Source organism: Salvelinus sp. IW2-2015, linkage group LG17 (assembly GCF_002910315.2).
Source record: "Salvelinus sp. IW2-2015 linkage group LG17, ASM291031v2, whole genome shotgun sequence".
In the NCBI taxonomy this organism is placed as follows: Eukaryota; Metazoa; Chordata; class Actinopteri; order Salmoniformes; family Salmonidae; genus Salvelinus; species Salvelinus sp. IW2-2015.
The window spans coordinates 34,811,218-34,824,677 of NC_036857.1; the positions used below are offsets into that span (position 1 = coordinate 34,811,218).

General features: G+C 43.1%; 1 protein-coding gene across 4 annotated transcripts in view; it reads right to left on the reverse strand.

Moving 5' to 3' along the window:
• The window catches only part of LOC111976610 (tyrosine-protein phosphatase non-receptor type 11), a 63,611-nt gene that overhangs the window by 19,392 nt on the left and 30,759 nt on the right, over positions 1-13,460 (reverse strand). For 3 of the 4 annotated variants that reach the window (XM_024005572.2, XM_024005574.2, XM_024005573.2), the window contains exons 3-10: positions 8,311-8,505; positions 7,572-7,764; positions 6,412-6,531; positions 6,122-6,235; positions 4,468-4,564; positions 4,298-4,377; positions 639-794; positions 2-133 (exon numbers count right to left, since the gene is read on the reverse strand). In XM_024005572.2, coding sequence (XP_023861340.1) covers positions 2-133; positions 639-794; positions 4,298-4,377; positions 4,468-4,564; positions 6,122-6,235; positions 6,412-6,531; positions 7,572-7,764; positions 8,311-8,505 — 1,087 coding nt within the window. The remainder of the gene's footprint in view (position 1; positions 134-638; positions 795-4,297; positions 4,378-4,467; positions 4,565-6,121; positions 6,236-6,411; positions 6,532-7,571; positions 7,765-8,310; positions 8,506-13,460) is intronic. The other variant, XM_024005575.2, reaches the window with a different exon arrangement.

Here is a 13,460-nt window from a genome sequence, read left to right on the forward strand (position 1 = left end):
CCCTGTCCAAACGCGTCACCTCCAATTCCCTTAGGATGTAGTCCTGAGCCGGACACTCCTCCACGTTCTTCACACTCACTTTCCCAAACTCCTTAGTGGCGTTGAGGTCGGGCCAGTAACGCACACACTTGTTCTGTCGAGGGAAAAGTGGAGCATTACACAATCTAGAAGGCCCCGCTTTTTTCTCAAGCAGTTTTACAACCGGTTTAGCTGTCATACTATCCTGGTCATCCCGGAGATGGGCTGACAACAGCTGTTTTGGATTGGAGGAGGAGGAAGGGGGTTAGCCAAACAATGTATTGCTAGCCTCCTGAAGTTCAGTTCTGATAAGCATCTATCTGTCCATACATGCACCCCATCCACTGATGTACTTCTAAACAGAGATGGTGTCAGTGGGAGACTTTCATCCTTAGAAATAGTATTACATTACATGGACTTAATAGTCCTTAATAGCCTGTTCTAATACATTTACTCATTTTTCCCCCCCCTTTCATCTTTTTTTCAAATTCTGAATGTCTAACATATTTTTATGTATTTGTTGAAAGAGCAAACTGGGATCCCCACCATGGGTTCCATAGATGATATCTTTATCACCGGACCAGACTTTGGACCCAGTAATTCTACTTCTATGCCCTCACCCGTCCTCTCTCCATCTCCTTGGTGGTCATGACAATGACGTGTGTGTTTTCCTGATAGACCATCTTCCAGAAGTCCACCACCGTGTTCTGAAGGCAGCCCTGGGTGGCGATGAACACCTTGCCCTCCTCCACGTGGCGGCCCTCTTCATGCATACTCTGGGCGAGAGACACATACAGCACCTCGTTAATTTCATGTCTTCATTCATGAGGAACAGATGAACATTGGTAACCTGGTGGTGGTTCAGTCTGTTTGTGCTTTAACCAACTCCTCACTGTGTTAGTTCATTTTCATGCCAAACATAGAAGATTTGGCTACGACAGCACATAGGCTACAGTATGGGAACAGGCCAAAACTTTGGGGCCTAACTGTGACAATATGTATGGGTCGGTCCATCACGAGAGACATTGTGGGGTACACAATTACAGTAAGTATTCACAACCTTTGCTATGACACTCCAAATTGAGCTCAGGTGCATCCAATTTCCTTTGATCATCCTTGAGATGTCACTACAACTTGATTGGAGTCCACCTGTGGCCAATTCAATGGTTTGGACAGGATTTAAAAATAAACACCTATCTCTATAAGGTCCCACAGTTGACAGTGCATGTCAGAGCAGACATTATACCATGAAGTGCAAGGAACTCTTCGTAGAGCTCTGAGAGAATTGTGTTGAGGCACACAATACCAGTCAGAAGTTTGGACACACCTACTCATTCAAGGATTTTACTTTATTTGTACTATTTTCTACATTATACAATAATACTGGAGACATCAAAGCTATAAAATAACACATGGAATCATGTAGTGACCCAAAAAAAGTGTTAAACAAAACCAAATGTATTTTATATATGAGATTCTTCAAAGTAGCCAACCTTTGCCTTGACAGCTTTGCACATTCTTGGCAGTCTCTCAATCAGCCTCACCTGGAATGTTTTTCCAACAGTATTGAAGGAGTTCCCACATATGCTGAGCACTTGTTGGCTGCTTTTCCTTCACTCTGTGGTCCAAATCATCCCAAACCATCTCCGTTGAGGTCGGGGGATTGGGGAGGCCAGGTTATCTGATGCAGCACTCCATCACTCTCATTCTTGGTAAAATAGCCCTTACACAGCCTGGAGGTGTGTTGGGTCATTGTCCTGTTGAAAAAKAAATGATAGTCCCACTAAGCTCAACCCAGATGCGATGACGTATCGCTGCAGAATGCTGTGGTTGCCATGCTGGTTAAGTGTGCCTTGACTTCTAAATAAAATCACAGACAGTGTCACCAGCAAAGCACCCCCACACCATCACACCTCCTCCATGCTTCACGGTGGGTACCACACATGCAGAGATCATCCGTTCACCTACAGGCCTCTGTCTGCGCTGAACAGTTGATTTTGAGATGTGTATGTTACTTGAACTCTGTGAAGCATTTATTTGGGCTGCAATTTCTGAGGCTGGTAACTCCAATGAACTTATCCTCTTCAGCAGAGGTAACTCTGTGTCTTCTTTTCCTGTGAAGGTCCTCATGAGAGCCAGTTTCATCATAGCACTGATTGTTTTTGCGACTGAACTTGGGAAAAAAAATCAAAGTTCTTGAAATGATCCGGATTGACTGACCTTCATGTCTTAAAGTAACAGCCTGTTGTTTCTCTTTGCTTATTTGAGCTGTTCTTGCCATAATATGGACTTAGTCTTTTAGCAAATAGGGCTATCTTCTGTATACCACCCCTACCTTGTCACAACACAACTGATTGGCTCAAATGCATTAAGTTAAAAAATTCCACAAATTAACTTTTAACAAGGCAACCTGTTAATTGAAATGCATTCCAGGTGACTGACTCATGAAGCTGGTTGAGAGGATGCAAAGCTGTCATCAAGGCAAAGGGTGGCTACTTTGAAGAATCTAAAATATATTTTGATTTGTTTAACACTTTGGTTACTACATGATTCCATGTGTTATTTCATAGTTTTGATGTCTTCACTATTATTCTACAATGTAGAAAATAGTACAGATAAAGTAAAACCCTGGAATAAGTAGGTGTGTCCAAACTTTTGACTGGTACTGTATATCTGGGGAAGGGTAAAAAAAATTGAAACTTTCCACACACTATACAAGACCACAGTGGTCTCCATCAATGGGAAATGGAAAACATTTGGTACTACCAAGACTCTGACCAAACAGAGCAACCGGGCAAGAAGGTCCTTGGTCACGAGGTGACCAAAAACCCCATGACCACTGACAGACCTACAGAGTTCTTTGGCTGAACATATAACTTATCTGGGAGAACATGCCAGACGGACAACAGTCTATACAGCAATTCACCAATCTGGGCTTGATGGGAGAGTGGCCAGACGGAAGCCACTCTTGCTAAAAAGGCACATGACAGCACGCCTGGAGCTTGCAAAAAGGCATGTGAAAGACAGAGCATAAGGCAAAAGATCCTGTGGTCTGATGAGAAAAAAAAATGTAACTCTTTGGCCTGAATGCAAAGCGCTATGTCTGGAGAAAACCAGACATAGCTCATTACCCGTCTAACACCATCCCTACCGTGAAGTATGGTGGTGCCTAGCATCATGCTATAGGGATAGGATGCTTTTCAGCAGCAGGAACTGGGAGACTGGTAAGTATAGAGGGAACAATGAATGGTGCCAAATACAGACAAATCCTTGATGAGAACCTGCTTCAGAGTGCAAACAGACTGGGGCTGTTACAACAGGACAATGACCCCAAGCATACAGCCAAAGCAACGATGGAATGGCTTCAGAACAAGAATGTGAAAGTTCTTGAGTGGCCCAGCTAAAGCCCAGACTTGAATCCCATTGAAAGTCTGTGGAAAGACTTGAAGATTGTTGTTCACCGCCGCTCCCCATCCAATTTAACAGAGCTTGAGAAAATCTGTAAGGAAGAACATCCCTAAATCCAGATGTGCAAAGCTGATAGACCTACCCAAGACAACTCAAAGCTGTAATCGCCACCAAAGGTGCTTCTACAAAGTATTGACTCAGAGGTGCAAATACTTATGTAAATTAGATATTTATGTATTTCATTCAATACATTTGATTTTTTTAAATAAAAACCTGTTTTCACTTTGTCATTATGGGGTATTGTGGGTGAGAAAATACAAATATTTAATACATTTCAGGCTGTAATACAACAAAATGTGGAATAAGTCAAGGGGTATGAATACTTTCTGAAGGCACTGTAAGCGTAAGGGGCAAATCAAATTCAAGCCAAATGTTCACTTCTCTACTCGGGCCGGCACCCGTGTCTTACTGGGCCAAGGCTCCGGCGGACCGGCTCTCGCTTGGGATCAAAGCCAAGGCCACTGGTACTTTTCAGCTTTCATTTACATAAAAATAGCTAACTGTGAACTTTAACACCTTCTCACAAAGCAACTGTTTTGATTATGCAGAGGTTGTTGATTCTGCTCTTCACAAGTCCTCACTGTCAGCCCTAGTTATTGAAACAATTTCCCAAGTATAACATAAGGGTGTATACACTAGTGTAACAGTCAAAAAGCAGAATTAGTCACGCATTGATGTCAATGGGAGATTAAGGGAACATTTGATTTAAATGGAAGTTAGGATTCGCCCCTAAGTGCAATTATTCCACTCAGCTATGAAGTGCATAACTACATTCTTGGTTCTTCATCTCCAGGTTGTTTCCAGAACTCACTCTGATGTAGTTGGCGTTGATGTAGTCGGAGCCAGGCACATCTGTGTCTGCTTCCCTGATCTCCACCCGTGTGGTGTCAACTGGAACACAGATAGACCGGGATTAGGGTCATTGGTCACACACACAGGGAGGTTTTGTAGACTGGAGGTTCAGGTCGATATCTCACTCACAAGGGAGGATGTTCTTGTATCTGTTTTTACTCTTGTTCTCTGCTCTCTGCCCTTCTTTCCTAGGGTAGAGGAGCTTACACTCCTGCTGCTGTAGCACCTGGAAGAAGAGAGAAGAGAACAAGGTAAGAGAAAGAAGACACAAAATAGCCAGTGGCATTCCCTATTGGCAATCTAGTGCAATACTTTTGACCAAAGCCTAGGAAGACATTTTGAAGTGAAGAGTCTAATCTGAGCCATAAAAAAATCCCTTAGACCCAGGTATCCCAAATGGCACCATATGTGCCAAGATACCTTTGATCAGGGCCCATAACCAGACTATGACAGTGGTGTCCATCTTAGAGTTAACAATAATGTGCTGTGTGTTGTCCTTCAGGAAATGCCTCATGAACATACTGGATGTACATCCTCCAGACGAGCCTCAATGCCATACAACACTCCTTCCATGACCTCCAACTGCTCTTAAATGCTAGCAAAACTAAATGCATGCTCTTCAACCGATCGCTGCCCGCACCCGCCCGCCCGTCTAGCATCACTACTCTGGATGGTTCTGACTTAGAATATGTGGACAACTACATATACCTAGGTGTCTGGTTAGACTGTAAACTCTTTCCAGACTCACATTAAGCATCTCCAATCCAAATTGAAATCTAGAATCGGCTTCCTATTTCGCAACAAAGCATCCTTCACTCATGCTGCCAAACATACCCTTGTAAAACTGACCATCCTACCGATCCTTGACTTCGGAGATGTCATTTACAAAATAGCCTCCAACAATCTACTCAGCAAATTGGATGCAGTCTATCACAGTGTCATCCATTTTGTCACCAAAGCCCCATATACTACCCATCACTGCGACCTGTATGCTCTCGTTGGCTGGCCCTCGTTTCATATTCGTCGCCAGACCCACTGGCTCCAAGTCATCTATAAGTCTTTGCTAGGTAAAGCCCCGCCTTATCTCAGCTCACTGGTAACCATAGCAGCACCCACCCGTAGCACGAGCTCCAGCAGGTATATTTCACTGGTCTTCCCCAAAACCAACACCTCCTTTGGCTGCCTTTCCTTCCAGTTTTCTGCTGCCAATGACTGGAATGAATTGCAAAAATCACTGAAGCTGGAGACTTATATCTCCCTCACTAACTTTAAGCATCAGCTGTCAGAGCAGCTTACCGATCATTGCACCTGTACATAGCCCATCTGTAAATAGTCCACCCAACTACCTCATCCCCATATTGTTATTTTATTTTTCTTCTCCTTTGCACCCCAGTATCTCTGCTTGCACATTCATCTTCTGCACATCTATCACTCCAGTGTTTAATTGCTAAATTACAATTATTTCGCCACTATGGCCTATTTATTGCCTTACCTTCCTACTCTTACTACATTTGCACACACTGTATATAGACTTTTCTATTGTGTTATTGACTGTATGTTTGTTTATTCTATGTGTAACTGTGTTGTTTGTTTCGCACTGCTTTGCTTTATCTTGGCCAGGTCGCAGTTGTAAATGCGAACTTGTTCTCAACTAGGCTACCTGGTTAAATAAAGGTGAAATAAAATAATAAAATAATCTTGACTTTCATCTTTTGGATTATGAGGTGTGATTTACAATAATTTAAATACACTGGCAGTGATGATGATACAACCACTCTCGTACCTCAAACTCTTCCCAGAATCCCTGTTTGGGCTTCTCTGAGTTGTCTGCCACTTTGTTTAGTTCCTTCACCCTGTTCTCAATGTTGGCTGCATTTATCCTGGTGGCATTGAAGGGCTTCCGTTGGGAAAGGGAAGAGCAAACCATGGATTATCATATGATCCACCCTTCACATTAAATTATATTACTAATATAGAATTTGCAGGTCACCCATACTTGTTGTATGATGTATTWATGGCAGTACAACATTGTTTCATGTGCGGCTGTGTGAATGCACTGGTTCAGTCTCTCACCTGTTTGAGGTGAACAACAATTCCACTCTTCTCCACCATGGGGTTCTTCTTGTAGTGATCCACCAGGTCAGCCAGCGTGTCAAACCTCTCTCCTCCGCCTACGTCATACTTCCCATCCTGCTGGAAACACACAAAAACTAATGCTTGCCTACAAGCCTGCTATCCCAGCCTGCCATCCCTGCTATCTAGCCGGATAGACACTAGCCTGCCTGCTAGCTTGCTAGCCCTACAAGCATGCTAGTCTTTACTAGCTGGTCATGGCTAGAAGGGATACAGCTAATGTCAAATTGATGTCAAAAGTTGCATGTTTGAGTCGCATCGGGGAGCATTTTGGCATTTTCGCTAACCCTAACCCTCTTCCTAACTTTAACCTAACTCTCCTAACCTGCTACGTTAATTATCTTAACATCTAAGATCCACCACCATATGGTGTTATTTTCTGCTCAAGCATTCTCATTTTGACGCCAAACCCACCACTGGTGTGAGCGGCCAACTACTGTAAAATATGGTGGTGGATCTTTAATGTTATGGGGCAATTTCCATCCACTGGTCTGGGGCTCTTGTTAAGGTCAACGGCATCATGAACTTTACCCAGTACCTGAAGTTTGGCTGCAAGTGGATCTTCCAGCAAGACAATAACCCCAAGCACACATCAAAATAAACAAAGAAATTGATAATTGGCCACAATTTTTTATTTTTTTGCAATGGCCATCTCAGTCACCTGTGGTTTGAATTGAAGAGGGCAATCCATAAGTGCATATGAAGGACATCAAGGATCTGGAAGGATTCTGTATGGAGGAATGGTCTAAAATACCTCCCACTGTTCTCTAACTCATAAAACATTTTAGAAAAAGGCTCAGTGCTGTTATCCTCACATTGTGATGTTATTGAAAGGTATTGAAAGAGTAATTTTGACCCCTACCTTTGAGAAAAAAAGTATTACTTGTACAAAATTACAAAATTACAAAATTACAAAATCTATTTCTCTGAGCAATTGTATTAGTATACAATAGTAGAACTTCAAAAAATGTTGAGCATACAATATAGCTCAGTAGTTGAATTATTTATTATATACACAGTTATTTTTTTGCTCATCTTTATTTAAGGATGTCAATCATTTCAGACCCCACTGTATATGTAAAGGCCCTAGCTGGTCTTACCTGGTAGCGAATCATGACATGGGTGACCTTGGTCTTGCGGTCTACGTTCTCGTGCTTCTCCTCGTTGGTGAGGACAGAGAGCACAAAGTCACCTGGTTTGCTCTGGCTCTCCCGTACCAGGAAACTGCCAGGCTTGCCCTTGTCCATGAGCAGCTTCTCAGCGTCGCGCCCAGAGAGGTGCCCGTGGTACCACCTAGTGTAGATCGGTAGACAATTTATGACTATTATGTTTGAAAATACTAATACTATTAAAAAGCAAAGAATGGAAATCACCCCAACCCTGCCTTTTACGAGTAATTGTTTACATAAGAAATTTAAAAATGTGGGTGTTTCTGAATGTGTGAGTTTGCACGTGATGGTGTTTACAAAGAAATCTGAATTGTGTGTGTTTGTGTGTTTCTCTGTATGAGAGCTTGCACATGTAAATGTGTTGTAGGTTCCAGCAAGAGCGCTCAGCTGGTGTTTCATGGAGAAACCATCCTCAACAGGGATCACACGTTGTTTTTGGAACTAGATACAAACTGATACACTGTACGTTACAATGTGTAGAGACAGAAATGCCAGCACAGATATGTTTGAAGATTATAACAGTGTGTGTGTGTGTGTGTGTGTGTGTGTGTGTGTGTGTGTGTGTGTGCATTTTATTGTAAATGCTGTGTCTGTGGTTGTTTTCATTTGTGTGTGTGTTTGCAGCCATGTGTGTGCGTGTACGTACCTGTGCGTGCGTGCGTGTACGTACCTCTCGGAGGTGGGGTCCTTACAGTTGAGTGGGTACTTGAGCTCGATGACGTCTCCGTTCCTCTCTCTGAGGAGGTCGTGCTGCTCTGTGTAGTACTGCACCAGCTCTGCCAGCGTGGCAAACTTCTCCCCTCCATACAGGTCGTAGTAGTCCCCTGAGTTCTGGATCTTAATGTGAGTGACCTCATTGTTCCGCCTGACACACACAGAGGAGAGTGGTTGGAGTCAGGGTTAGTCATAGTGCACATTGTTCAGACAGATCACTATATATTATGTAACAGGTGCACCCTGCAGCATGTAGCAGAGGTTAGGTTAATAGGGTACCCCTGTTCTCTCTGTGTGATGTGAGTCCTGCCGAAAGGATAATGTATTCTAGCCACAGGTCGTGCTCAGCATCTATTTGGAACCGCAGCAGTGTGTGTCATTTGTGTATGAAAAAAGTATGTGTGGGTATGGCACACACACACAGAGAATACCAGGACTTGCGTTTTAAATAGTAGGCATTTTGTGTATGCGGGAAAAAAATCCTGTTTTATAGTATGTAACATTTCTGAAATGTTGTATGCTTTAAATGCCAGGATGTCATACTAATTTTGCTTTTCATCGAGTGGACTTCATTGCACACTACTGAGGAAAATAATCGTCTTTGGAAACCGACGTATGTTTGACAACAGCTGATAATCAGCTGAGGGGACGCGCTGTACCAAAATGAACAAATGGCGGGAATCAATGCAATTGTGCATTAGATGAGGCATTCTCAGTAGGATGAGCCTAGTATCCTGATATTTGATGCTTACTGTATTTGTTTTTACTAAACAGTATGTAGTACGATTAGTACACAGTATGCCTTTCCTGCAGTCAAATGCCCAAATCGCCCTCTAGTGGCTTCATGGGTGGAATGTTATTCATATTTTTAGTTTTAAAATTAAATCAACATTATTTCCAAAAACCGTCTGAAAATCCAGTGTTTGTTTCTTTGTCAAACGGTTTTGTTATATTTCAGACTTATGTGACGTACAGTACCAGTCAGAAGTTTGGACACACCCACTCATTCAAGGGCTTTTCTTTATTTTTACTATTTTCGACATTGTAGAATTATAGAGAAGATATCAAAACTATGAAATAACACATATGGAATCATGTAGTAACCCCCCCCAAAAAAGTCAAACAAAACCAAATATATTTTATATTTGAGATTCTTCAAAGTAGCCACCCTTTGCCTTGATGACAGCTTTACACACCCTTGGCATTCTCTCTGAGCACTGAGCACTTGTTGGCTGCTTTTCCTTCACTCTGCGGTTCAACTCATCTCAATTGGGTTGAGGTCGGATGATTGTGTAGGCCAGGTCATCTGATGCAGCACTCCATCACTCTCTTTATTGGTCAAATTGCCCTTACACAGCCTGGAGGTGTGTTGGGCATAGCCTAGTGGTTAGAGCGTTGGACTAGTAACCGAAAGGTTGCAAGATCGAATCCCTGAGATGACAAGCTAAAAATCTGTAGTTCTGCCCACTGTTCCTAGGCTGTCATTGAAAATAAGAATTTGTTCTTAACTGACTTGCCTAGTTAAATAAAGGTAAAATAAATAAATAATTGTCCTGTTGAAAAACAAATGATAGTGGGACTAAGTGCTTACCAGAAGGGATGGTGTATCGCTGCAGAATGCTGTGGTAGCCATGCTGGTTAAGTGTAAATAAATTGTTTAAAAATAATAATAAAACACCGACAGCGTCACCAGCATAGGACAATCACACCTCCTCCTTGCTTCACGGTGGGAACCACACATGCAGAGATTTTCCATTCACCTCCGCGTCTCACAAAGGCGGTTGGAACCAAAAATCTAAAATTTGGACATTAGACCAAAAGGACAGATTTACACCGGTCTAATGTTCATTGCTCGTGTTTCCTGGCCACAGCAAGTCTCTTCTTATTGCGGTCCTGTAGTAATGGTTTCTTTGCAGCAATTTGACCAAGAAGGCCCGATTCAAACAGTCTCCTCAGAACAGTTGATGTTGCGATGTGTCTGTTACTTGAACTCTGAAGGATTTATTTGGGCTGTAATTTATGATGCTAGTACTGTTCTTGAAATGACCAAACAGGGCTGTCTTCTGTATACCACCCTTATCTTGTCACAACACAACTGATTGGCTCAAATGCATTAATAAGGAAAGAAATTCCACAAATTAACAAGGCACACCTGTTAATTGAAATGCATTCCAGATGACTACCTCATGGAGCTGGTTGTGAGAATGCCAAGAGTGTGCAAAGCCGTCAAGGCAAAGGGTGGCTACTTTAAAAAATCTCAAATATATTTTGATTTGTTAACACTTTTTGGGTTACTAGATGATTTCATTGTTTAAGTCTTCACTATTATTTAGTAAATATAAAGAAAAACCCTGGAATGAGTAGGTGTCTCCAAACCTTTGACTGGTACTGTATATAAAGTGCAAAATTGGGATGCAAACTCATGAGAGCATCAGCTGTTCCGGACGACTGTGTGATCACGCTCTCCGCAACCGATGTGAGTAAGACCTTTAAACAGGTTCACAAGGCCGCAGGGCCAGACAGATTACCAGGACGTGTACTCTGAGCATGGGCTGACCAACTGGCAAGTGTCTTCACTAACATTGTCAACCTCTCCCTGTCTGAGTCTGTAATACCAACATGTTTCAAGCAGACCACCATAGTCCCTGTGCCCAAGAACACAAAGGTAACCTGCCTAAATGACTACCGACCTGTCGCACTCACATCTGTAGCCATGAAGTACTTTGAAAGGCTGGTCATGGCTCACATCAACACCATTATCCCAGAAACCTTAGACCCACTGCAATTTGCATACAACCCTAACAGATAATGATCTCTATTGCACTCCACACTGCCCTTTCCCACCTGGACAAAAGGAACACTATGTGAGAATGCTATTCATTGACGACAGCTCAGTGTTCAATACCATAGTACCCTCAAAGCTCATCACTAAGCTAAAGACCCTGGGACTAAACACCTCCCTCTGCAAATTGATCCTGGACTTCCTGACGGGCCGTCCCCAGGTGGTAAGGGTAGGCAACAACACATCCGCCACGCTGATCTTCAACACGGGGGCCCCTCAGGGGTGCGTGCTCAGTCCCCTCCTGTACTCCCTGTTCACTCATGACTGCACGGCCAGGCACGACTCCAACACCATCAGTAAGTTTGCAGATGACACAACAGTGGTAGGCCTGATCACAGACAACGACGAGGCAGCCTATAGGGAGGAGGTCAGAGACCTGGCAGTGTGGTGCCAGGACAACAACCGCTCCCTCAACGTGATCAAGACAAAGGAGATGATTGTGGACTACAGGAAAATAAGGACTGAGCACGCCCCCATTCTCATCGCCGGGGTAGTAGTGGAGCAGGTTGAGAGCTTCAAGTTCCTTGGTGTACACATCACCAACAAACTAACATGGTCCAAGCACACCAAGACAGTTGTGAAGAGGGCACGACAAAGCCTATTCTCCATCAGGAGAATATTTGGCATGGTTCCTCAGATCCTCAAAAGGTTCTACAGCTGCACCATCGAGAGCATTCTGACTGGTTGCATCCCTGCCTGGAATGGCAACTGCTCAGCTTCCGACCGCAAGGCACAACAGAGGGTAGTGCTTATGGCCCAGTACATCACCGGGGCCGAGCTTCCTGCCATCCAGGACCTCTATACCAGGCAGTGTCAGAGGATGGCCCTAAAAATTGTCAAAGACTCCAGCCACCCTAGTCATAGACTGTTCTCTCTGCTACCGCATGGCAAGCGGTACCGGAGTGCCAAGTCCAGGTCCAAAAGGCTTCTAAACAGCTTCTACCCACAATCAAATGGCCACCCAGACTATTTGCATCTTTTACACTGCTGCTACTCTCAGTCGTCATCTATGCATAGTCACTTTAATATCTCTACCTACATATACGTATTACCTCAACTAACCAGTGTCAACACACATTGACTCTGTACCGGTACCCCCTGTATATAGCCTCACCATTGTTATTTTACTGCTGCTCTTTAACTATTTGTTACTTGGAATGTTTTGGGTATTTTTTTTTTAACTGCATTGTTGGTTAGGGCTTGTATTCGGCTCAGGTGACAAATAACATTTGATTTCAACTCTATATCTGACATGGTACAGGTGTTTTCTAGACCAACGCCATGTGTGTGAGGTGTATACTTTTGTTTCAAAGTAGATTTGTTTAAGACTACCAAGAAACATTCTGTGTGACCCTGATTCAGCCCCTGTAGTAAAAGGTTAAGTGAGTAGTAAAGCCAGATTTCGGATACGGCTCGAGTGTTCGTGTTCATGTACGTGTCTGCGTGTGCCTGAACAGATTAAGAGAAAACACCACGAACACCCACATGAAAATAACAGGTTGAAATGGTCCGCGGGAAACCGTGAACACCCAATCATTTCTGCACAGGAGGAAACTGTTTGTTCATCAAGTCTATGTGGAAATAAGACTGTTTTCCTCGTAAGAAAAACCTTATCAGACAAGATTATTCCTTTAGAATACCCTGTTGATTTTGAGTTCGTATTTGAGAGCAACTGGCTTTCACTAAATGCAGGTGGCTAGGGAGCACAGATAAGGTCCAAAAAACAGTCTGCCACTTTTCAAAARACACAGCCACAAAGAGAAACAATGTCACACACACATAGCATTCTAAACCCGAAACAGTCTTATCAGCACGGAAACAAGAAGTGAAAAATGAGGCCTAGTTGAAGACAGTACTTTCTTTTTCCATTTCCAGTGAAAATTTCAGAGCAATATTTGTCTGCAGCAAAAGGCCAAACCAATGCACAAACATGCACTTTGTCTTAGTACACCTACACATTTACAAGTCGGTTTTTAGCCTGCAGCAAACCACAACTCCCACTCCGCACACTTTTACAAAAAAGATCATACTGTTGCTAGCAATCTAACTCAGGAAGTTAGAAAAGTGACAGAACTGCACATTATGCTATCTGATATCTAGCTTTAATGCAATTAGCTAGCCCTCTCTCTGCAAATTGATGATCAAGTAACGATCATATAAAGTGGAACAAATCCCATTCCCTCCCTCTCATCCATCTTTCTCTCCTATAAACCTGCATTCTCTCCTTCCCCCCCTCTCATCCATCTTTCTCCCCTATAAACCTG